The sequence below is a fragment of the Notamacropus eugenii genome, chromosome 2, assembly GCF_028372415.1.
Source record: "Notamacropus eugenii isolate mMacEug1 chromosome 2, mMacEug1.pri_v2, whole genome shotgun sequence".
NCBI lineage: Eukaryota > Metazoa > Chordata > Mammalia > Diprotodontia > Macropodidae > Notamacropus > Notamacropus eugenii.
The window spans coordinates 380,267,094-380,294,150 of record NC_092873.1 but is presented as its reverse complement, the minus strand read 5'-3'; the positions used below and the strand labels follow the sequence as shown (position 1 = coordinate 380,294,150).

Genomic DNA, 27,057 nt, shown 5'->3' with positions numbered 1-27,057 from the left:
GGCGATGAAACGTCCGTCAGCGTCACCGGGCGTTCCCAGGCGATCGCTGCGCGGCTGCCGGCCACGCCGGTGGCGCGAGTCAAGAACCTGCCCACTTTGAAGTCGGTCCCTGGTGGTCATCTGACGGCCACAGGAAACAGGCGTGTACGAGACCCGGGGGCTCAAACAATAAAAATTTTTAATCATACGACAAAGACTTCTTACAGTGCAACAGTGAAACCTGTTTGAATAGTCACATTACATGTCACTCAGTATTAATGGTCAAAGAGCAGTCCGTGTTCCCGCGTCTGCTCTGCCGAGCCCCCCGCGACAGGAACACGCGGTTCCCCGCTTCCCTCCCACGAGAGCTTCAGCTCTACAAGTCGAGTCCACGCAAAAACACTCCAGCCTGCCCAGTTTTTTTCCCTCCCGGACCGCATGTTCCCGCCCTGGTGGGAACAAGCCAATCGTCCTCTCTCCCCCTCCCCACTGCTGGACTCAGGGTCGGGGTCAATACGCAGTCCCCAAGCCACAAATCAAGGTTTGCGAGGGGCTCAGTCCTTCTAAGTCAGGAAAAGCAGCGTGGGGCAAGGGGAGGATAAGAGCACGAGAAAACAGCCAGACACGGGTGACAGGTGAGCGGAGGAGGCGTGGGTGAGGGGGGCGGGCTGCGATCCCCTCCGCATTCCCGCCGCACTCCACCCAGCCCAGCTAGGGGAGGGCCCCGAGATCAGAGAGCTGCAGGACAGAGGCCCCCAGGGTGGCAGAGCCAGGGGAAGGGAGGAAGCGATGCCGTTTCCATCACGTGGGTCACTCCAAGCCTAAGAGGTGTATGTCCCAGAATAGGGGGGTGCTTCAGAGAGGGAGAAAAGGACAAGAGAAGAAACCCCTCAGCAAGGTGGAGAAGAGGGGTGGATGAGAGAATGACATAAAGAAGACACAAATATGGTGATGCAGAGAATAAAGTTCAATATAAATTGATGTGGTTTCCTGGATGGGGAGTGGGGGGTGAGGTGTAGAGGACAAGAAATATCAAGTGTGTTGTGAAGCTAGCACCTTTCAATGGAAAGGTACCCTAGCCTTTCCTGGATGGGGAGAAGCAAGAGGTCCTACACAAGGCACCTATGCCAGGAACCAACTCAGCAGCCCCACCGGAAAATCAGCAAGGCTGAATCTAATGCCAATTCACTCTGTGTGAGTTGTAGTGGGAGATGGAGTGGTTCAATTTCCCAGATTTTTGAAGGGCTTCAATAGGAAATCTTGGCAGTATCATGCTGGTAGAATGGCGGTGGCTGTGCATGGAGACAGAGAAAAGCTGCAGTTTTCCCCCTTTTGAGAACCCCTTCTTGGGGAGCTGGGTTCATGGGGCTGTTCCCTACTTCTAGGTATAGTGCCTGTGCTAACTTCTGAGAGAAGGTATCAACTCAATACCTTACAAAGATTCTTATCCTGCAGCTGAGGTGCTCAACAGGGGATGGATGGCATCTGCTCTTACTGATGGAAGAAATGTAGCCATGGCTGGAGATGTCCAGAGCTGAAGATGATCTGTCATGACATGCTTTCCCCTCCTCTGCCTCAGCAACCTTCCTCTTCTCTGTTTTCAAACCCTTTACATGATCAATCTACCTTTTCAGGGTGCTATTTTAGGCCTGCTCTTCCCTGTCAGCATCAGTTATGCAGGCATCATGTCTATTATAGAAAATGTTTGGGAGGCTGGGATGGGGAACCAGTAGTCAGAGGTGCTGCCTAAGGCCTATTGAGAAATGGGAAGACAGAGCATAAGGAACTGGGGGTGCAGTAAAAGATACATATTCCACTGCTATGACAGACATGAGGTCTAACTGCCAGAATAGTATTCTAGCAGGGCTTAAGACAACAAATTGGTTCACAAATTTTTAACCAAAAAAAAAAAATTAATCCACAGAGAATTTCTTCCCATTCCCTCACCCCAGACTATCAATTTTCCCAGATAGAGGGAAGAATTTTCCAGACAATCAGAGGTTCTCTGCTGCTCCCTCCTTGGTCAGATGAGCACCCCCCAATGGTGGGGGAAAGATATTACAATTACATGGCAGCTCCGTCCTAAAAGATTAAGAATCAGCTGGTTTAAGAAAGGGGGCCAAGGGCAAGAGGTGACCGTGGTCCCTTGAAGGTTGAAAAAGCAATCAAAGGGGAAATAAGAATGAAAAGCAACCAGTGTACAGCCTAAGGATGGTGATGGAGGGGAGCTGAGAAAGGTTCCTTAACTATTCCCTTTTAAAAAAAAAAAAAGGATTGGCTAAGGATTAGAAAAGGAAGTCTAGAAGAGGGGGCTCAGATTCACCACAAAATTAAAAACAGGGTGAGCTGGAGATCCAAGCTCAAAACCTATTCATTTAGAACAGTTCGGTGTCCCCTTTACAGGCAGCCAGCCCAGCTGGGACTGTGTGCATGGCCAAGGGAGGGTGTTGTCCCCTTTTTTTTTGTTCCTCTCTTCAAGGCATGGCAGGCTCCTTTCCCTACCACCCATTACCAATGTCCGGAGTCCACTAGTTCTGGCCGAAGGCTGAACTTCTTGAGACTCTCATAGCCTATCACTACAACCATGGTGGAGGGTGTGGCTGCAATGATCCTGGCAGAGAGACCCTTCATGAAGCCCCAGGGCCCCTCCTCTGCCAACAGCTGCTTGAAGGTCAAGATGATTGAGTTCTTGCCCTCCACCTATAAGAAAAAACACAGAGAAGAGTTAGTATATGAATAATAAAAAATACACAGCTCTTTAAAATATGCAGAGGTCTTTATAAAATTATCTCATTTGATTCTCACAACAGCCTTGTATGATACAATGAACAGGTATTATTATTCCTGTTTTACAGATGAAGAAACTGAGGCCCAGAACAGAGCCAGTAAGTGTCAGAGGCCAGAAATGAACCTAGAATTCTATCCACTCAGCCGTATCAGTGAAGCTATATTATTTATTTTTAATGACTCCTCTACCTCTATAACAGCACTAGTGTTGAGAGTTCTGGCTAGCTGGATCTTCTTTTTTACTTCTGTCCTGAAAAAGGGGAAAGGTATGTTTTACTCCTCTCTCAGGACTCTAGAAGACAAGGAACCTCTTCTCTTTTATTCTTCCTCTGGCTAGCTCCTCAGAAGCACCTCTATCTTCAGGAGACTCTATGGCTTAAGGTGACTTATAGGAAAATAAATCACTCCCTTCTCCAGACTTCATTCTCTCCTACCTGAGTCTTCACAGAAGATTTCTCCTTAGTCCCAGAGCAGAACTTCCCAACCCTATCCCTAACTTTCTTAACCCATGGCATAGTGAAAAAGAGTCAGCAAATACTTAGTCAAGTCTCATTTCTGACACTTGCTGGCTATGGGACCATGGGATAGTCACTTAACCATTCCTTTTCAATTGCCTCATCTGAAAAATGTAGATTAATACTTTAACTTCCTACCTCACAAAGTTGAAGTGCAGAAAATGTTTTGCAAGCCTTAAAATGCTACATAAATGAGCCAATATTTACCCTGTACCACACTTCCCTCTCCAGAAAAGCCTTTTCTATAACTTGCTCTGATTCTGCTTCTTTCAACTTTTCCCAAAGATCTTTCAGTTCAACCATCTGCCAAGTTTGTATATCTGACATATTTCTCCCATCAAGCTGGGGACTCTTTAAAAGGTAGAAGTCCCTTCTCCTTGGACCAACTCTCAGCATCTAGAGCAAGATCCACATACCCAGGGGAGCTCAGGTGGACTGTGGGGCAGACTGATTGAATCCAAAGAGGTGTGATTAAACACTGAGTATTAGCCTTTCAGGAGATCTCTATTTCTTTTATCAATGACAGACATGGTATACTCCTTAAATATACAGATGACAAAAAGCTAAGAGGGACAGCTAACATGTTAGATGACAGAATCAGGATTTTAAAAGTCTTTGACAGGCTAGAATGATGGCTGAATGTAATAAGATGAAGTTTAATAGGGATCAGTGTAAAGTCTTATACTTGAGTTTGAAAAATTAACTTCATAAGTAGATTGAGGAAATGTAGCTCAGAGAACAGTTTATTTGCAAAAGATCTGGGAATTTCATTGGAATAAAGGTTTGAGAACCTATACCATAACATAGCATTCAGAAAAACTGTTGTGACCTTAGTCTGCATTAAAAGACTCTCTAGTCACTAGGATGCAGGATATAATATGCTTTATGTCCTTTATCATCCTCAAGCCACATCAGTATTTTTGTGTTCAATTCTGGGCACCACATTTTAGAGAGAACATCAATCAGCTGGAAAGCAACCTTAAGAGGGAAACAAAGATAATGGAGAGCCTTGAGATTAAACCAAGTGAAGAAATGAAGAAGTAGAAATGTTTAGTCTGAAGAAGAGATTTAGGAAGTTCAAGAGGGTTTTCATGTACTTGAAAGGCTAACATGTTGAACAGAGATTATATTTCTGACTGGCCCCAGAGGACAAAATTAGAAACATCAAAACTACAAAACAGATTTAAGCTTCATGTGAGAAAAATTTATTAATAATTAAAGCCATCCTAATATAGAATGGGCTGTAAATGTAAAGTACCACAAGAAGGGATTTGGCTGGAACAGAGGGATCAGGAAGAAATAGGTACAGGGAGATGGGCCAGAACAGACATGAAAGCAGATATTGAAGACGGGACTTAAGCAACGTATGGTCTGGGAGGTCATGGTCAAAATAGGGTTCAACAATGATAAAGAGAATTCTTACCTGTACCCTGGCTCTGACGATGTCCATTGGGTTGGTGATGACAGAGGCAGTAGCTGCAGCCAGGGGTCCAGAAATGGCTTGGAAGATTATGTGGGGACAGTCCTTAGGACAAATGTGGGACAGCTGCTCTGAAGTAGGGGGAAAAACAAACACATATAAGACTTGCAAGTGACTTCCCTGTGTTCCTTGCCTGAAGATGATTGTCCTCCACTGTTGGCCATCTTTTACCTCACCACCCCCACCTTCTTGTCTTCTTCTATTCCACCCTTTCCCAATATCATCTCAATCACATCACCTAATTTAAATAGAAGAGGTCCCCTCTGGGGAAACAGATTCTATAACTTTGCTTACCTACCCCCATGATAGATGGGCAGTTCTTCCTGACATACTTTTATTGAAATACCTCCCATTTCCAAATTAAACTGCAAAATCATTGCTCTGAAAAACTAGTGAACCTCCTTCTCAAAGCCCAAGTCAGCAAAAGTTGACTCTTCAAAAGTACTAGGAAAGGAGATGGTGTCATTTATTCAGCACATGAAAGCCTTCTTGTAGCCTAGCCTCAATCTCCCCACATACTCCCACTGTAATAGCAGCCACCTCCTTTTAGCATATCTTCCATGGAGGTAAAAAATAAGGGCTCACCACCTACATGGAGTGAGGATTTCCTTCAGTGTTCTCTTCTTCAGACTGAGTTACCACAATTCCTACTACTTGTAAAGAAGGTACCTTCTGCTGCCTCTCATCCCCCTCTTCCAGTTTTGGTGGTTTGTTCTTATACTACTTAAGAATGAGAGGGGTACTTGAGACATGGTAAATGAATCACAAGTGACATGGCAAAATTCCTACAATTCATTTCTCCAGTTTCTAGTTCCTTTTCTCCCAAAAGCACAGTACATGAACCAAAACTCTGGCTGATGGTAGGCCAGCAAGAGCAAACTGGATTGGCAACACTATTCCCTGTCCAAATTCCTATTTCTCTCAAAAAGGCAGAGAAAGGACAGAGATTATACAACTGGCAAAGAATGATATCAAACTTGGTAACACCAACCAAAATGAGCTTGTCTACACTGGCCCTTGAACCTTCAAGCTACAGCATGAACCAGGTCCAGTTTCTCACTCTGGCAGAGAGTGGAGAAAGGAAAAGGGAAACGATGGAAAGAAAGCAGTAGAAGGTAGCAAAGATCCCAGTTACTATCCCCTTTCACTCATTCAATAAGATGTTTATTAAGTACCTGCTATGTGTCAGGCACTGAGAAGGATACAAAAATAGATAGTATTTGTGTTCAAGGAGCATACAATACTTGTTACAATGAAGTAATCATCCCAAATCTATGAGAGGTATGAATGAAGTGCTATTCAGAAGATAGAGAAATAATTTTGTAGTTGGGGAAAAAGGAATCAGGAAAGACTTCATAGAGAAGATGGCATTTGAAATGGGCCTTGAAGTAAGATTTTGACAAGCTGACAGATGAGGAAGAAAGGAATTTTAGGTAGGGGGTACTGCACAAACAAATGCACCGACGTGGGAAAGCACAGAAAATAGTCTAGTTTGGTAGAGTGTGGGGTTATGTGAAGGGGAGTGACCTTTATTTGCTAAGCAATAAAGTGCAACTCAAGTCTCCTGATTCATGAACAGACATGATCCTCCTTTTTAAAGGAGACTAATGTGGCAGCAGCGTGCTATTTGGATTTAAGGGAGATTAGAAGATGAGTTAAGAGAATCTAGGGAAAGATAATGAGGTTCAGATGACCCTGGAAACAAGATGGTAGGGACAAGTGTCTGAAATACTGCAGAGGTAGTACTGATAGGTCTTGACAATTGGAGATGAAGTAGGGAGAGGAAGGAGATGTCTCTAAGAATTCAATCCTGGATGAGAGAGGAATGGTGGTCTTATACGTAGAAATAGTTTAGTTGATTACTTCAGTTTTGGATCTGTTTAGGTTAAGAAGTTGGCAGGGCATGCAGATAGAGAGATACAGACTGAAGACATAGACCTGGTAATTTGATATGTAAGATTTATCAACCAGATGGAACTAGTTATATGAAACAATTCTGCGATTTTACTGTGGCTAAGATAATCCAGAGGGTGAGCACAAAGGATTGTTGTTATGCCAAGATCAGGGCACAGCTTGCTTGCTGGGCCTTAGCTATAGAAAACAGAATGTCTCCTAATATCTTGACAGATTCAATGAAATCACCAAGGAATAGAGTATGAAAAGAAAAGGGACAAGGACAGAATTCTGAAAATAGAGGGTGGGAAGAAACCAACAAAAGAGACAAAAAACAATTGAAAAATTGGGAGGAAAAACCAGGACAGTGCATGATTATGAAAGCCAAGGGAAAAATAATTTTAATAAGGTAAGACAATGAATATAGATTGCTCTTAGAATCTAAAGATTTGGCAGAAGATTAAAAATCATCCTATCTAACTTCCTATGTAATGGAGGAATCCCTTGTACACTGTCCCTTACTATCACCAAAAATTTGGTAGTGAAAGTAAAGAAAAGAAGGAATGAGAAAGGATGATAACCAAGAAAACAGCAGTACTGAAAGTTTTCTTTTTAGGAGGAATGGGTGGATCAATGTCAAATGCAACAGACACGTCAAAGTAGAGAACTGAGAAAAAGTAATCGAATCTAATTATTAAACTGTCACTGGTAACTTCTGAGAGAATAGTTTCAGGAGAGCAGGGGAGCAGCTTAATTCCAAGGGAGCATCTGAAGATATGAGACAAACATAATTGATAGAGCAAGATAAAAGAGGATGAATTAGATAAGAGGGCACAAGGGTTATAGGCTGGAAAGGTATATTTCGTGCCCCTGAAAGAGATAAGTAGAAAAATTCCTAGGGTGTAAGTTAGGGAGGTAAAAGGTCACATTCCACCTCAAATCTAACAATTAAAGAAATCTAGCAATTAAAGAAATACATCCCATCCTAAGAAGGCATGTATGATAAAGGCATGTATAGTATGGTAAAGAGTCCTGGACTTGGAATCAAAGAACCTGAGTTCAAATTCAGACTCTGCCTCTTACTACTTGTGTGAAACAGGCAAAATAAAATCCTCTCTAGGCTTCTGTTTCTTTCTCTGAAAAAAAAAAAGTGGGGTTTATAATCTACCCCCAGTATTCTTTCCATGGTCAGTTCAGGCTTCTTTCCCATTCCAATGTCCCATTCCATTAGCTAATCCTGATTCTGCTGCAGAATGTCATTGGCAACTACAATCATTATTCAGTATTTATATTCTTCATTGACTACCCACTTTACCCTTGCGTACCTGCATAGAAGTGGTAGAAGGGCCACCATAAAGCACTGTTGGGTATATAGGTGAGTAGAGAAGCCACATAACCACGGTAAAAGCCCCGTATTCCATCAGCTTGAAGGATCTGCTGAATGATATACTTGGTTTGTCCAAACGCCACTATGCCTCGTCCCTCTGTACCCCGACCCACCTGGAATCGTCCCATGGTCTCGCCCTTGCGCTGCATCATCAGGTGCTGAGAGACCACATCAATGGGCACTGTTATGCTCTGGGCTACCAATGAGGCTGAGCTTCCAGCTACTAGGGACTTCACAGTGTTGCTCTGGCTGTACTTTGACACAAACCTTCGGGTGAGCTCGTAGGTGGTAACATAGCACTGGCCAGAGACCAGGGTGAGTGTGTTAACCAGGAAACCCCGATAGAGGCCTAACACCCCATCTGTCCGCAGAATCTTGACAAAGGCATCAAAGGTTCCTTGATAGAGGCTTTTGCCCTTCTGTATCTGGAGCCGTGTGCGGATGAGGGCAAAGGGGTAGACACTAATTCGGATCATCATTGTCATTGCCAAACCAAAGACATAGAACTTCTTCTTGTCCAGATGTTCCCACTCAATGATTGGGATGTTGCGTTTATCCTCCATTGTGCCTGAATGCCTGGGCAATGCAGGGAGTGGGGTAGAATGAGATGAAGGAAAACAGGAAGAGAAATAGTAGAAAGAGAGGAGGTCAGGATTCCTCTGCCCAATATCTCTACAATTTGAGTTCTGAAGTTGTATCCCTAGGCATCCTAGTTAATGCTTCATCTTCTAGGAACCCCAGTCAAACACCACTTCTGCCCCACAAACTCCTTCTTATCTTAGGTTCACCCCTGGCTATTTCCACCCTCTAAGCTTTTACAAAGGCTGTACCTCCCACCACTGAAATGCCTAATAATCTCAAATTTGCCTAGCCCTGCCCCTTCCAAATAATTTAAACACTCTTGTCCTTTAAGAAGCTCTCAAATTGTTTTTACCAGGCTTCACTTCTAAGTCTGTTCACTAACCCCCAAATCTAAAGTTCTACACGGATGGATAATGTGCCCCGTTTCTGCCTGGATTCTAGTAATATATCCCTGGTCAAGGACTGCGTCACTTTCTTCTCATTCCTCCCAGTAGGCTCCAAAACCTCCCCTGCTAGTGGGGAAGGTTTCGAGGGACTGACATCCTTAAAGATGTCTAATGGAAAGTCCCTGCGCAAGATGGGGAAATAGAGACCTAAAGCCATCGCTCCTCCCATCGTGGTCATCTCCCAATAGCTGATATCCCAATGGCATAATGATCTCTTTCTCTTAGTCTCTTTTTCCTCATGGTTGGAGTATCTGTTGTCACCATTCAACCAGCCCAGTGCTACTCAGTTCTTCCTCTCTGGTCATTTAAACCTCTCTACTTCCAGTCCTATGCTAATCTTTCTGATCCTTAAAGCCTCCTTTCCTCTGCTTCCTCCTTTTCATCCACCCTACCACTTATGGGTTCTAGAAACTTTCTCTTGCTAAACAGAGAGCTGGGGATGGGGAATCATGGTAGCAAGGTATGGACTCCTCTCTCAGTCTCTCTCTATCTTTCTCAACAAAGCTAAGGCTAAAGGGCTAACTTATTACATTCTCAGGAAAAGAAGAAAAAGAGCAACTATTTGGGAAGGTTGACTAGGTTTCTTTAGCATTGTCAGTTAGACTCTTGCCTTTAAGTCCCCAGTCCTGAAAACCCACTATGTGCTGATCCCTGTTCGAGGTACTTAGAGGAAAATCTGGAAGAAAGAGAAGATAAGGTCTTCTCAGAACAGAGAGCTCCCAGTTGGATAAGGTAAATTAGACATAACTCTAGGACACAAACATAAGACACAAAAGTAAGGAACAATGCAAAATAATCCTGCCCCATCCCAAAGTTAAAGTAAATTCACCTTATATAATTTCAAACAAAGAAACAATCAAATGCACCTCTAATTCACTTTATAAAACCTAAAGTTTTGAAGAGAAAGCCTACACTTCCTCCCTTCTCACTCTCTTCCTAACTGTACACTTTGGCTTCCAAACTCATCATTCAAATCAAACTGCTCTGTACAAAGTTACCAATGATCTCTTAATTGCCATATACAATGGCCTTTGTTCAATCCTCATCCTTTGTGACGTCTCTGTAGTTTCTACTGTTGATCACCCTATTCTCCTAGATACTCTCTTCTCTCTTGGCTTTCCTCACCTCATTCTCTCCTGGTTCTATCAAACTGAATCTTTTTAGTTTCCTTTGTTGGAGTTTCATCCAGGTCAGGTCCACTAAATGTGGATATACCAAAAGGCTCAGTTCTGGGCCCTTCTCTTCTCACTCTGTATATTCTTTCACTTAATCTCATCAGCCTCCAAGAATTCAATTAGCAGATTCTATGCTGATGATTCTCAAATCTACTTATTTGGTAGTAACCTTCTGGGCTGACCTTCAGCTGAGCGTGGCCAACTGCCTATCAGACATCTCTAACTAGCTGTCCTATAGATATTTTAAACTCAACAAGTCCAAAATTGAATTTGTTATCTTTCCCCTTCCTATCAAATTTTCCTATAATTGTTGAGGGCAGCAGCATCCTGACAATCCCTCAGGCTCACAACCTAGGTGTTATCCTGACTCTTCACTATTTCTCACCCCCTATAGAAACTCTGTTATCAAGGCTTATCAATTTCACCTTTGTAACATCTCTCCAAGTGTCTCCCTCTCTCTTCTAGCACTGCTGCCACCATGGTACAGAACTTTATCTCCTTACACCTGGACTACTGCAAGAGTAGGGGTCTGCATGCCACAAACCTTTCCCCTCTCTAGTCTGTCCTCCATTTAGCAGCTAAAGTGATTTTCCTAAAGCACAGGTCTGATCATGTCACCCAGCTACTCAATAAACTCTAGTGGCTCCCCATCACTTCTAGGATCAAATATAAAATTATATTTAACATTCAAAGTCCGTCAGAACCAATTCCATCCCCACCCTCCCACTTTCCAGTCTTCTAACATTTTACATGCTACCCACATACTCTTTAATCAACATTAATAGTCTCTTAATTGTTCCTTGAACAAAATATTCCATCTCTTGCCTCTTGGCATTTCCTCTATGCCTAGAATTCTCTCCCATTTTATCTCTAGCTCTGACTTCTTTAGCTTTCTAGCCAACTTTGCTGAAACACAACTTTCATTAAGCAAAAGATACTTGTAGAGCAAACTGAGTACATAAGGGTTGACAGTTCAATCAATAATTTAAAGTAAATGAATGGTCAGGGTTATTCAAGGTTACCCAAGGAAGGCTTCCTTGGAGGAAGAGGGTATAAACATTTGAAAGCAGAAGAGGAGCATGGATTGAGAAAAATGCCCTTTCCATTCCTTTCTAAGTGAAGAACTGCCTAACAAAAAGTTTGACAGTAGAAAAATATGAAAAGATAAAAAATAGACTGGCTTGGCTAGAATGGCAAGTCACAAGACAAGAGATTGATGAGACAGGGAGGACTTTGGGATTGAAGAGTGTAACTACTTGAAAATACCAATACTGAGACAGCAGTACTGAGATAGGGATTGGGAAGGGTGAAGGGCACTTCTTTCTTTCCCTATTCCTGCAGAGGATATTCACCCATCCTAGCATGAGTGTCTCATTCTGAGAGTGAAGAGAAGGACAGCATTAACATTTCTTGTTTCTAGACATAGAAATTTGTCAGATGCATTTCCAATTTGGGGAGTTAGGATTTTTGGTGTGAGGGGTGAAGAGTTTCCACAACAGTTCATTCAATGCTGTATCCATTCCTTCCCAAAAACAGGAGGCACAGTCATGAAAATGTGGCCTTCAGGCCTCCAGATTTGGGTGACGCTGATAGCTAGCTAGAAGCCCAGGCACTGCTTCAAGAAAAATGTCCAAGAAAAATCAATCTCTTTCTCCACTTTTTCTGTTTTCTGAGACAAATGTGCTGTTTTCCTAGGACAAAAACAACAGTTTTGGGAAGATAGGCTTCCTCATACAAACCTGATGATGCACTGGGCAGGGCAGGAACATGAAGTTAAGACAAGGAAAATCTGGCTGAAGGTGGGATCAGTTTAAGAGTTTAATTAGAAGGAAGAAATATCTTTATGACAAATCACAGGTCACCAAGTTATTTTCATTTATTAGCCCTTCTCAATGTTCCTATCCTTCCTGGTCCTACTGTGCCACTTTTTTCCTCTCTAGCTCTCACCTGAACTTGATACTTTAAATTCTCTGAAAGAGAAGGGAGCCCTGAGGCTGCTGAATCACATCATTTCTAATAGGACAGTCAGAAAGAGGATAATCCTCAGAAGTTATTCAACACTTTGGGAGGAAGGCTAAGAAGAGAAACCAGGACACACAGAGTCCCCCCAGTTCCTTCAGGAAGTCATTGCTTCTAATCTCATGTATTTGAATTCTCTCTTCCTTTAGTCTATCCCCTAAACTTTCTGCTACAATATTGCCCCCCAATGCTTTTCCTCTAGGAAAACTCCTGTCAGAGACCCATTTTCCTTCAACTTTATCTTTCAAATTCAACCAGCCCAATTACTTTGTTTCTTTTCTGGTCCTTTAATTGTGTGCATGCCTTGATACTTTCTAATTTCTTCACATTGTGGAGAAACACAAAGGTAAGTATCTGAAATGGAAAGCCCAGTGTAGATAAGGTTCTGGCCCCAAAGGATATACTCTAGGCCAGGGGCAGAGTCAAACCACCAGACAATTTGGCTAAGGGATGGAAAATGTCCTAGGTACAAACACCAGTTCTATTCCTCACACTAGGCAACCAAAAGGTTGAAAGAGATATAGGTCCCCGAAGAGTGTAGGTGGTTTCCTAATCTCCACCAAATAAAATCTATCAAAAGGATCTGCCTGACTCCACCCTGCTTTCATTAGGATTGGACCTTTGGGAGACCATCTTTGACCAGGGCTACAACTTCAGTCCTTTGGATATCGCCGCCTCACTCCAAGCCACAATTTTTCTGCGCTAATCTCCCCTAGAGACTTGAAACTGGGGAGACTGGGTTGGGGGGACTCGAATCCCTCCCACCCACCTCTACTAGACCAATAACAAAGACGTACCTGGGCACACAAGGGGTTGACTGATGCTATAATGATTCAATTTACGAGTTGGCTCCTGGGTCTTTGTTAGCCCTTATATAACCACCTTATGTAAGCCCTTCTGTGATAAACCATCCGTGCACACTCCCCTCTTCGGACGTTACTGACTTCTATGCCATCCATGCAGCTCTTACGTGCCCCATCCTCATCCCGCTCCCCGAAACAAACGCCAAGTGACTCCCCCAACTCCACCTTCCCCGACTTCATACTGACCCTGCCCAGCCACCTGCCCCCAAAATATCAATCCCTGTCCTGAGATTCCAGATTCAAACCTCCTCCCCACCTCACCCCCGCAGAGCCCCAAAGGCAACCCCCCACCAACCAACAGGCCCGGCCCTCCCCTGACCCCGCCCCTGCCTCTTGCCCCGCCCCCAGAGACAGCCCGCCCTTCCCCCCAATTCTCTCACCGGCAACTCCGGCTCGTATTCACCCACCGCTTCCTACCTTCTGAGCCCCGGATGGTCCTGGCGACAGCACCGGCGCTCTGCGGCCGGGATTCCTAGGCTGTTGCTCCTGCCCTAGCTTCAGCTCTCGGCCAGCGGACCCTAGCGGCATCTTCCTCCATATCGGCCCGGCTCCCCACACCGCCGGAGCCGGAAGTGAAGCTGTCATCGACCTCCCCCTCCCACCGTCCCTGATCAAAAGGAGGTGGGGCTGAGTGACATATGGCTTGACCAATGACGTGCTGGAGTCCCTGCTCACTGTGGAAGAGGTGAGTTCGGGGGCGGGTCCAAGAGTGGGATGAGGGGCGGATTCGGAGGCCATCTTAGGAGAGGGCATAAGCCACGCCCCTTCCGCTTCGGTGAACTCCAACCCTGCTGTCTTTCTGGTTTCAGTTTGCTCGTTTCCAATTCATGAAAGTCAAGTCACGAGACACTTCTTAAAAAGAGTCTCGCTCGTGGGTCACCTTGTGGCTGGAGAACAATTGAAGGTTCGAATCCCACTTCCCTAAAGTGGGTTTGGTGGGGGTTTTGCAGATTGATTTAAAATAATACTCATTGACACTTAAATGTAAGTTGACCAATTGATTCCTGTTCCCTACTCAGTTTCTGTAGTCGCAGAAAGCAAAGGGCAGAATCGATAATGAGGTCCTCACAACAACGAAGGGAAAGGCAGGTATTACAGGTCCCCATTTTACAGATGAGGAAACTGAGGCTCGGAGAAGTGAAGTGGTCACACAGCTAGGAAGGGTGTGAGGTGGGATTTGAAGCCAGGTTTTCTTGGAGAACCTCAGTGGTGTAGTGACCAGAGTGCTGAATATGGAGTCAGAAAGAGCTGACTGACCCTTAGTAGTAGTGTGTGGCCATAGGCGGGTTTAACTTAGTTTCCTCATCTGTAAAATAGGTATAATGCTTGTAGTTCCTGCTTCACTAGGTGGTTGTGAGACTCAGATGAGATAATGTATGGAAAGCACTTTACAAACCTTTATATAAGGGTCAGTTATTATTTTTCCCCACTCCAAGTCCTGCATTCATTCCATCTATCCTTTGTGTCATACTGCCTGTCAATCTCAATTCAACAGGAAGATTCTTAGCTCTGCTCTGTGAAATGGCAAATCCTCAGTCTTTGGTCTGGTTACAGATTGGCTCAAACAATCAGCAAGTATTTATTAAGTACCTGCCACGTGCCAGGCACTGTGCAAAGTTGGGGATACAAGTACAAAGAATGAAACAAGGACCTTATACTCTAAATGGAGAGACAACAAGTACATTTATAAATATACAGAATTTATAAATACAAAATGAATAAGTACAAATAACAGTATGTTTCTAGCATAGTTTTAAACTGTAATAGCTATAGATTTAAGCTATTAAAGCTTAAAACTGCTAAAACTTTTGAAACAGCTTGTATGTAATAAGTAGTTACAAATGAGTTCGGGAGAGAGCACCCTCGCAGTTGGGGAGGATCAGCTTCATGCTGATCAAGGAAAAGCTTCATGCAGAAGTTGCCATTTGAGCTGTAGCTTAAAGGAGGAGAAGGACTCTATTTAGAGGAGATAAGAAGGAAGTACATTCCAGTTATGAGGGACAAAGAGTGCAAAGTGAGAAGACAGAGTGTTTCATGTATATGAGAAACAGAAGACCAGTTTTGCTGGAGAGAAGACAGAAGAGGCAATAATGTCCAATGAGGCTAGAAAGATAGATTGGAGTCAGGCTGTGAAGGGCTTAACAACTGAATGGAAATGTTTATGTTTTATCCTAGAGGCAGCAGGGAGACACTGAAATTGATTCAGAAGACATGTCACGTGGTCAGATCTACCACCTGAAATTTTTTGGCAGCAGTGGATAAGGTGGACTGGAGTGGCAAGAGAGTAGGCAGGGAGTTCTCTTAGGATGCTATAGAAATCATCAAGGTGAGAGATGGAAAGGAACTGAAGGTGGAAGTATGTGAATGGAGAGAAAGGTATGGTTGGATGCAAGCTATGTTTCTGAGGCAGAAACAACAAGGTTTGGCAACTGAAAGGAATGTGGGACTTGGAGGATGATGATGTCCTTGGCTGAATGTAAAGGGAGTTAAAATCTTCCCAGTTCATTCACAGGCCTCAGGTGCAGTTGTTAAGGGAGGCTTGTTTAGTATGAAAGCCCACACCTTTTGTTGATTATTAATGAGGCACTGTGTCAGGAGAGTCCTGCCCCTTGACTCTGAAAAGTGTATGTTTAGGCCAGATGAGACTCTAGGTAGCCATTAACGAGCACCACCCCCACCCCGCCTTTGAAAACCCAGATGTTGTTTCTCTCTCTGGTAAGGATGTATATATTGTCTATAGTCAGACAGTTGGAAGCCCTGTTGGTCTTTCTGTTTATAATTCTGTTTGTATTTTCTCTGAAGTTCAGGGTGCTGACTTTTTCCCCCGAAATAAGTGAATGATATGTGTGCTTGATCAAAGTAAGATTATTTACTCCTTTTAAGGTTGATTTCCTTAGAAAAGCAGATCTAAGAACCTGTGCAGCAGGCTCTTCTGTGTATGCTGGGTGCTTGATGTTACACGGAAGTAGGGAAGTTTAGAATAAAGTTTGAAGGGAGATAATGAGTTCAGTTATGGTCATGTTGAATTTGAGCTACCTCCAGGATATTCAGTCTACATTACCAATAGGCAATGGTGATGCAGGACTGAAGCCCAGGGGAGATACAGTGGCTTTCTCTATGTAATGCATATTTTCTCTTTTCTCAATTGTGACACATGGGAGACAATGGCATGGGACTGCCCAGCATAAAGGTGCTCTATGTGTTCTTTGAACAAAGCAGAATTGCAATAGCTCAAAAGAAATGTGAGATTCACAGATTTAGAGACATTTCCACTCCAGATGTTCATGACTGTTTGTGCCTGACCTGTGGTAGAATGTTCTGAGCTTGTGTTGATCTGATCAGCCACTGTCAGACACACTGTACTTTGATCCCCAACATAGTGATGTCATTTTGATCTTCAAGAGAATAAAGGACAACCAACCATAGTGTGTGTGGGTGTGTATACACACACATACACATACATATACATATATATGCATATGCATGTGTATGTATGTATGTATATGTTTCTATGCCATATGCTTATATGCATTATCATCTATTGAGGATTGACAGTGAAACTTGAGATTTGATGAGGTTACTAAAGAGAGAATATAGAGGGAAAAGACAAGAAGACGTAGGAACTTGGGGAATACCCCACAGTTAAGGGGTAGCAAAGAAGACTGAAGACAGATAGGAGGAAAGCCAAGGGAAAGTATTATCGTAAAAATCCAGAGAAAAGACTATCCAGGAGGAAAGGGTGGTCAACAGTGCCAACTCAGAAGTTCCTATGTTAGCCCTACATCCAGGCTTCCCACCTCCAGGCCCCTTCTCTTGGAGTTTCTCAGAGGGCCTTTTATCAGCCTTAGGCCATGGGCCTTTAGCACCTGTGCTCCAGGGACCCACCTTCCACTGCCACCTCTTTCCTCCTTACTGGATTCTCCTGAGTCATACCAGACTTACCTTTGTCTGACTGCTGTGAGACCAGCCTCCTGAGGTCTTACAGACCCCAGCATCACCACTTGCCGTGAGGAAGGACCTTGAACAGTATAATCACCTGCCTCCCTCAGCAACTCTCTCTTCAACAGCTGGTACTCTGGACTATCACTGTCTGATATTCTTCTTATCCTCGTAATTCTGACCCCCCAGCAACTGAAGTACAAATTCCATTCTCTATCCCCAACCTCCTCCTTCTTCACTCCTAACCCCCTTAATCCTACCCCCAACATGTCCCATTACAGCAATTCTCTGTCTCTTCCTCTGTGCTCTCTGGAACACCTGTTCCTTAATTTAAAAACTTGCTATTTTTGACAACGTAAATCTTTTTCCCCCTACTCCTTCCCTCTTCTGACATTGATTGAGCCGACTCCCTCCTGATAACATTGCATACCTGGCCACCATTTTCTGATACTGGTACTGCTTAATGAGACTATGGAAAATCACAAAATCTTGCAAAAGAAGTTCATTACAGATTTCTGTTACATAATCTCACCTGAACCTTCACTGCAGCAAAGCAAATTTTTTGCACTTTCCTAATCAATTTACTGTTTCATTCCTCCTTAAATCTTCCATCACTCCCCCTCATTGCACCCTTTCAGCTGAGAACTTTGCCTCATATTTCATTGATAAAATTGAGGCCATTTGCCAAAATCTCCGTTTTCTCTTCATTCTCACCTCAAGTCATTCAGACATTTCCCTCTACTATTTCTTCCTTCACCCAGTCTCATAAAAAGCTTTCTCTTTTCCAAGGCAAATATTTTTACATGCACAAATGAGCCCATTCCATTCAGTCTTCTCCAGCACATTGCCTCCTCTGTCATTCCCACTTTCTCAATCTCTCCCTGTTGGCTGCTTCCCTGTTGCCTGCAAACACACCTATGTTTCCAACCCTTACTTGATCTAAGCATCCTTGCTAGCTGTGATGCTGTATTGCTTTTCTTTCACGGTTAAACTTGAGAAGGCCATCTACAATCAGTGCCTCCACTTCCTTTTTTTATTCTCTTAACTCTCTATAGTCTGACTTCCAACCTCATCATTCAACTAACTGAAAGTCCTTTTTCCAAAGAAACCAATGATCTCTTCATTACCATATTTAATGGCCTTTTTTAGTCCTCATCCTTTTTTGACTTCTCTTTGGTCTTTGACACTGTTAATCACCTTCTCCTTCATGTGTTCTTTTTTCTAGGTTTCAGAGACACTGCTCTCTCCTAATTTTCCTTCTGTCAGAATTTCTCCTTTGCTGCATCTTCTTTCAGGTCATGCCACTAACCCTGGGTATCTTCCAAACCTCTGTCCTGGGCCCTCTTCCCTTCTCCTTCTATATTCTTTCATTTGGTTATCTAGTCAGATCCAAAAGATCTAACTATTATCTCTATGTTGATGATTCTCAGATCTGATAATCCAGTCCTAACCTCTTTCCTGACTGCAGGTCTCATGTCTCCATCTCCATTCCCTATTAGACATTTCAAATTAGGTGTCCCTCAAACATCTTAAACTTAATATGTTCAATACTGAATTTATGTATCTCCCCAAATCCTTTACCCTTCCATACTTCCCTGTGAATGTTGAAAATATCAACATCCTCTCATTCCTCCAGGCTTACAACCTAGGTATCATCTTAGACTCCTCAGTCCCTCACTTTTCATAGGTAATCTCTTGGCAAATCCTGTCAATTCTACCCTCACATCTCATATATTTATATCTGTGTCTATATATCTGTAGAGATCTCTCTCCCTATATCTATAAAGATATCTATAGATATAGATAGCTATAGCTAGATCTATAGATTATACATATATAAATATATGTCTATCTAGATATAAATGGCTCTATAGATATATGTATTTATAGATTTAGCTAGATAGAGATATCCTTCCTTCTCCTCTCTGACACTGCTACCACCCTAGTGCAGGCCCTCATTTCCTCACACTTGCACAATTGCAGCAGCATTCCTTCTGGTTGATCTCCCTGTCTTACGTCTTTCTTCACTCCAGTCCATCCTTGAGGAGTGCTCAGTCATCAGAGAGATATTTCTAAAATATAAGTTTGACCAAATCATCTTCCCTACCACCACCACTCTGCATTCAATAGCTACTTCATTTGTTGCTTGTTGCCTCCAGGATCAAATAGAAAATCCTCTATTTGACCTTTTTTTAAAAAAATTAATTTTTTTGTTTTCAGTTTTCAACAATCCTTTCCATAAGTTTTGAATTTTCTCCCCATCTCTTCCCATGATGGCATGCAATCTTATATAGGTTCCACATATACATTCTTATTGAACATTAGTCATGTTGCATAGAAGAATTAAAATGAATGAGAGAAGCCATGAGAAAAAACAACAAAACACTAAGAGAGAATAGTCTGTTTCATTCTGATTCCATCGTTCTTTCTCTGAAAGTGGAAAATCTTTTTTTTTGTGGAGGTAATCAGGATTAAATAATTTGCCGTAGTCACACAGCTAGCAAGTATCTGAGGTCACATTTGAACTCAAGACTTCCCGACTGTGGGGCCAGTACTTTATCCACTGTACCACCTAGCTGCCACTCTGTTTGACTTTTAAAGCCCTTCTAAACCTATCCCTACACCCCCCTTTGCAGTTTTCCTTCTTCCACACACTCTGTGATCCTGTGTATTAGCTTCCTTATTGTTCTTCCCACAAGACACTACTCTGTGAATTTTTACTGGCTGCCCTTCCTATTCATGGATGTCTTTCCTTTCTTATCTCTTTATTTTGGCCTCCCAGGTTTTCTTCAAGTCTCAGCTAAAGCCTTTTACAAGAAGTCTTTTCCTGGCTTGAAAAATAAGAGGACTGAGCTTCTCAGTTCTGATGTTCTATGAAACCTTTTCAGGGAGAGATATATAGCAAAAAGAAAAAAAGGCATGGGGAATAGTTTAACAAGTTGTGAGATATGATTGTCATGGAATATTATTGTGCTATAAGAAATAACAAGCAGGAATAAACTCACACAAATCTTCTGCATTTCTGTATGTTACTAACAAAGCCCAACAGCACGACAAACCCAGGGACTATATGAACACAATTACAAAACACTTTTCACACAAATGAAGTCAGATCTAAGAAAGTGGAAAAACATCAGTTGCTCATGAGTGGGCTGAGCCAATATAATAAAAATGACAATTCTACCTAAATTTACTTATTCAGTGCCATACCAATCAAACTATCAGATAATTATTTTATAGAGCTAGAAAAAAATAATATCAAAATTCATCTGGAAGGACAAAAGTTCCAGAATATCAAGGGAACTAATGAAAAGAAATGCTTGGGAAGGTGGCCTAGCTCTACCAGATCTCAAATTGTTATTATAAAGCAGCAATTATCAAAACCACTTGGTACTGGCTAAGAGACAGAAGGGTAGACCAGTGGAATAGGTTAGGTACCCAAGACACAGTAGTCAATGAACATAGCAATCTACTGTTTAATAAACCCAAGGACCCCAGCTTCTGGGATAAGAACTCACTGTTTGACAAAAATTGCTGGGAAAACTGGATAACAGTATGGCAGAAACTAGGCATAGACCAATGCCTGACACCATATACAAGAATAAAGTCCAAATGGGTACATGATCTAGGTATAAAGATTGATACTATAAACAAATTAATAGAGCAAGGAATAGTGTATTTGTCAGATTTATAGAGAATGGAGAAATTTTTGACTAAACAAGAGATAGAAAACCTTATGAAGTGCAAAATGGATACTTTTGATTATATTAAATTGGAAAGTTTTTGCACAAGCAAACCCAATGCAACTAAGATTAGGAGGGAAGCAGAAAACTGGGAAAGAATTTTTGCAACTACTATCTGTGATAAAGGCCTCATTTCTTACATATATAGAGAACTGAGTCAAATGTACAAGAATATAAGTCATTCCTCAATTGATAAATGGTCAAAAGATATGAACAGGCAGTTTTCAAAGGAAGAAATCAAAGCTATCTATAGTCATATGAAAAAATGCTCTAAATCACTATTGATTAGAGAGATGCAAATCAAAACAACTCTGAGATACCACATCACACCTATCAGATTGGCTAACATGACAAAACAGGATGATGATAAATGTTGGAGAAGATGTGGGAGAGTTGGAACACTAATTCATTGTTGGTGGAACTGTGAGCTGATCCAACCATTCTGGAGAGCAATTTGGAACTATGACTAAAGGGCTAGAAAAAATGTGCATACCTTTTGACCCAGCGATGTGGCTTCTTGGACTGTATCCCCAAGAGATCATAAAAATGGGAAAGGGTCCCATATGTACAAAAACATTTATGGCAGCTCTCTTTGTGGTGGCCAAAAACTGGAAATCAAGGGGATGCCCATCAATTGGGGAATGACTGAATAAACTGTGGTGTATGAATGTAATGGAATACTATTGTGCTATAAGAAATGATAATCAGGAAGACTTCAGAGAGACCTGGAAAGACTTACATGAACTGATGCTGAGTGAAAGGAGCACAACCAGGAGAACTTTATACACAGCAACAACCACAGTGTGCGAGGATTTTTTCTGGTAGACTTAGAACTTCATTGCAATGCAAAGACTTAAAAAAATTCCCAATGGTCTCTTAAGGCAAAATGCCTTCCACATCCAGAGAAAGAATTATGGAATTCAATCACAGAATGTAGCAAATCATTTTCTTTTGTATTACGTTTTGGTTTGTTTTATGATTTCTTCCATTCATTTTAATTCTTCTATGCAACATGACTAAGGTGAAAATGTATTTAATAGGAATGTATGTGTGGAGTCTATATAAAATTGTATGCCTTCTCAGGGAGGGAGGGAAGAGGGAGGGGGGGGAAATCTAAGTTATGTGGAAGTGATTGTAGGACACTGAAAACAAATAAAATAATTTTAAAAAAAGAAATAACAAACAGGATGCTTTCAGAAAAACCTGAGAAGACTTTACATGAACTGATGCAAAGTGAAGAAAGCAGAACCAGGAGAACATTGTACACAGTAACAGCAGTATTGTAAATGATCAACTGTGAATGACTTAGCTATTCTGAGCAATACAATGATCCTATACAATTCCAAAGGACTTATGATGAAAATGCTATCCACCTCCAGAGAAAGAATTGATGAAATTTGAGTGCAGATTGAAGCATTTTTTTTCACTTTGTTATTTTTGGGAGGTTTCGGGTCTGCCTTTTCTTTTGCAACATGGCTAATTTGGAAATATTTTGCCTGACTGCATATTTAATAATCTATATCAAATTGCTTGCCTTCTCAAGGAGTGGGGAGGAGAGAGAGGGACTTTCCCAAATTCACAAAGCTAGTAAATGTTAGTCAATTCTTCTTGATTCCAAGAAAAGGAAAGGAAGAGACAGGTTTACTTGATGCCAGAAGAGATAATGGATAAAAATGGCTGTCAGCTAAATTTCCAGGTTTTGAACACAAATGACCAGGCAATGTTGGTAACACTGACAAAAATAGCTAAGTTCTAGAAGTAACTGCCAGTCGTAGGTTGGGAAGGGGAAGATGTTATAGTAGCCCCTCCAGGAAAACGTTGCCCTCACCCATTCACATTGGCAAGCCAAATACTTCAAGGGTGCCTACTGCTACTTCATTCTATAGAGTTTTAAGGGTAACCCTGAAGATCTGGGGTCATTCTTGAACTGTTGCTCTTGAGCCCTCACAGCTATATGCTCCATTGATTATCAGTCAGAGACGGTATTTACTGAGCAAGTATGCACTGGCAATTGTTACAAAAACACTTCCTTTCCCCCCAACTCCTCTGGAATGCATTATGCCCCTGTACTGAGTGCCTTCCCTCTCCTCCCTTTCAGCTTCCATTCATGGGTTGTCTTCTTCATTAGAATGTCAACTTCTTAAGAGTAGAAATTATCTTTGCCTTTCTTTGCATTTCCTGCTTAGCTCAATGTCTGGCACATAAAAGGGCACTTTATCAGTGTTTATTGACCCAGACCAGAGACACACTGTCTCTCTACACAGATGAAATCCCTGGGAATAGAAAGTAATCAAATACAGTGATAATCATTTTGGATCATTTGAACCCCAATAAGGGCCAGAGCCTGAACTAATCAACCAGAAGAAGCACATTGACCTAACAGATCTGAGTAAATTCAGAGAACGCCTTTTGTATCAACAAGGCCAGAGGGAGCTGACTAGAGCATTCTTCTGTTAGTGATTACAAAGGACAAGGTGCCTTAAGCAGGCACTACCTTGAATAATGGAACTTTTTCTTATCTTAATAGTTTATGGACATATGCTATGTTTTGTCATGTTAATGGTAACTGGGTCATAATTTCAACTGAAATTTTTTCAACTCTCTTATTGTATTTACAACCTATTCAGTTAAGAAAATTCCTTTTCTCATATTGTTGAGGTCAGGGAACCATATGTTGAGGTTTAGGGTGCTCTGGACCCCAAAATACCCACACACCGGGTTCTACCAAATAAATTCGACTCAAGCCTTCTTTCAGCCAAAGTAAAACAAAGTTTATTAAAGATTTGCCATGTTAGGTTGACCCTTAAGAAGCCTCGCCATTTGTGATGTTTGTATTAACAAGCGGGCCAGATAGAATCTCAACTAGAATGAATCTTGAGCTGGACTGAATCTGAGTGCCTTCATGGAGCCGAGATGGAATTTACATACAGAAAGACCTTGGGAAAGATCTAGAGGTGGTCTAATAGTCTGGGAGGAGGGTCTGAGAAGGTTCTTGATGAGACTGGGACAATGGAAGACTTGGGTGGGAAGCAGGTAATGGACAGTGGAGGGCCCAGCTAGGCTAAGGGTAACAGGTTGAGTATCAAAAGCCAGATTAAGTGGGAAGATTCAAAGAGAGTTCAAGGAGGTTCTCAGAGTTAGTAGCTCATCAATACCATGGTTAAACATATATGAAGATCTCCTTTTCTGACTCTTCATCCCCGTTTCTCCCTTTCCTTGTCTCCTCCCTCCCCCCTCTCTCCCTGCCCCCCTATCCTATCTCCACCCTTCCTTCCATCCTTTGTCCTTGCTCCCTTCCTCTACCACCACGATGCTGATGCCATGGTGGAAACGATGCTGTGGTGGAGACCACAGAGCCCCAGGAGATGGACATCACAGGGCTGTACTGGACATGTTCTCCAAAATGGCTATGTACCTGTCAGGCAAGCTGACAGCACCAGGGAAGACTATAAACTTCTGGAAAATATGAACAAACTGACCACCTTGAAGTATCTAGAAATGGAAGATATTTCAGTAAACATAAGTAGAAACCTAAAAGATTTAAACCAGAAATAGGCAGCACTTCAGCCTTATCTGGATCAGACCACTTTAATTGAAGAGCACATAGCAGCTCTGGAGCAGGCAGCTTACAAGTTGGATGCATATTCAAAGAAACTAGAAGCCAAGTACAAGAAGTTAGAAAGGAGATGAAAGACTTCTTTAGCATAGACTTTACAAGAATGTTTTCTAAGAATTGAAATAAGTGGGATGGAACTTATCACTATACTTCAGTTCCTAAAAGGAAGCGGTGCTGCTGATCCAAAGAGAATCCCAGCCCTCACCTCTGTTTGAATGTGTAACTCTGGCCATCCCTGATGGTTTTCTAAACCTGTACCCCCTGGAACACTATCTTATGTGTGCTTCGTTGTGTGCCCTGGACCAAGACTCAGAAATCAGGATCAACCCCATCTAGAGTAGACACAGATGAGAGGCTCTTGTCTCCCTGTCTCCTCCCTTCTTCCCTCTCCTCAAGGCCCGCCACTCCCTTCATTACCTGTTCTTGATCTTAAATAATAAATGCAGACCCATAAAAAAAACATATGGAGATCATAAATTTGAATGATATAGATATGCTGAGTTGGGATTATTCTAAAAAATTATTCTATTTAAGGCTGGTCATTCATGCAAACACATATCTGCTAGCTTTAAGGGAATAAATCATATGAATTTATATATCACTATACGTAAGATGAATTTTAGTGTAAGTAAAGTGGATTTTAGTGTGTGTAAAGTGAATTTTTGTTGTTATTTCTCAGAGTTCAGTTTCCCAGGATCCATAGCTATCACAATTTCTGGCTCCCACTAGATATGGCTTCCCACAGTTATGGTTCAAAACATCTTCACTACACTTGCACATAGTTATATAATGGTAAATAACATAAACACCCACTGAGACCGCACAGTGCAATACAGGAATGAGGTGATTATACTTGTGAGGCCATTGCTGGCAGCATGCCTTCTTTGTCTGTTGGCCTATAAAACAGGTCATCACTAGACAGGGAATGGGGAACCTTGAGAGCTGAATGCACAAATGCTCTGTGTACTTCAGCTGGCCCCCATTGAGACTTGGGGAGAACCTTAGGGTTGAGTACATAAGCTAGAATACTGTACATACCTTGATTGGCCCCCATCAAGGCTTGGGGGAACCTGTGTTTGCCTCATCTAGCCCCCATTGAGGCTTGAGGGGATTTAGGGGAAGCACAAGCTGTGCCTGTCTTGATTAACCCCATCAAGATGTAGGGGTAGTTGCCCCCACTTCTCCCCAGCCCCTATGAAAAGGGTGATTAGGGAATGCTGCAGGAGTTTGTGATTTCGTTATCAGCAATCCTCTTCTGAGAAAACTAGACTGGAATAAAGTAAGATTATTAACCCCTTCTTAGTGTCTTTCCTGTTGGACCAAATCAAGAGTGAGCCTGTGCAAGCAGCCCTCAAGAATGCTGTGTTTATCAGTCTTGCAATTATCTAGCCTGTTTGCCTCTTTTAACCAAACTTTCAGGTGGACAATAGAAAGCACATATGGTCAAAAGGTTAATTCTCAGGTCTGTTTACTGGAATGCCTTTTTCAAGGCCTACCTAAGCTCACTTTAGTGTGGCTCTCTACTGGCATCTGAAGGTCAGTGCCCTTCTAGGGTCCTAAAGCTTCCTTGTCTCTCAGTTCCCCAAGCTACTGCTCTGGGGGACACTCCTGACTACATCTATGGGAATTCCTGATCTTCCCATCTTTTAAGTTCACTCTGGTAAATAGGGTTGGGGAGGAAAGAATTCCCTCTCAAGAGGTCTTCGCCACTGGATTTAACCACTACTCAACTCCCTCATGTTGGAATGCATAATTCAGAACTGACTTGCATTGTTTATTGTAGATAGATCTAGTGTATGTCTGATTGGTTGCAAGACATTTACTGTGCAAGTCATCTGTATTCATCCAATGATCAAAACACTTTACTCTTCCCAAAATGATGAAACTTTGTTCCCTTTTAGCCTCTGTGCTTAATTGATCTACTGATTAGATAAAATTGGCTGTCTTTTGTGATTACCATAATTGAGGTGAGGGTAGAAACATGCATCTTCACAAGGATAGTTGTGTTTTAGAATTGTTCAGTTTTAGTCTGGTGGTAAAGTTCAGGATCAAAAGGCAGTTGAAACTTCAGAGCTGAAACTATAAACATCGATTTGGGGTCAACTGCAAAAAAGTTTATAATTGAACTGTGGAGAGTCTATGAGGTCACTAAGGAAGAATGTGATATGGCAGCCACAAAAGTTAATTTCATTTTAGTGATAGGGTACAGACTCTGGGAACCCCCTTGAACTCTCCTTGAATCTTGCCACTTAATCTGGTGTTCCCCTGAGGCCATAAGCTTTTCATTATGGCTATGCCCAAATCTCTGTTACCCTTAAACTATCCTATCCCTCCTTTGTCTCTTACCTCTGGGTTGCTTCTGGCTATCCTTTAATTTATCAAAATCCCATTCTCTTGGTTCTTGGCATCCCACCTCTACTCACCCCAGTCCCATCAAGATCCTCCTTAGACTCCTCTTCTAGTCACTCCTGACTACTTGACCACCCCCTAGATATCTCCCACAGTCTTTCTGCATATAAGATCCATCTTGTCTCCATGAAGGTGCTCAGATTCTGTCTGGGCTGCTTGTCAATGCAAACGTCACACATGTTCAGATTCCTTAAGAGTCTGGCCGATATGGTGGATCCTTAATA

General features: G+C 42.3%; 1 protein-coding gene across 1 annotated transcript; it reads right to left on the bottom strand.

The window, feature by feature from the left end:
• Positions 1–2,332: 2,332 nt before the first annotated feature.
• On the bottom strand, positions 2,333–13,736 carry SLC25A44 (solute carrier family 25 member 44). Its single transcript, XM_072647247.1, is given in 6 exon segments — positions 2,333–2,679; positions 4,705–4,832; positions 7,980–8,617; positions 11,984–12,037; positions 13,534–13,591; positions 13,594–13,736. Coding segments are annotated over 6 exon segments (1,188 nt in total). The 5' UTR covers positions 13,712–13,736; the 3' UTR covers positions 2,333–2,487.
• Between the last annotated feature and the right edge of the window lie 13,321 nt (positions 13,737–27,057).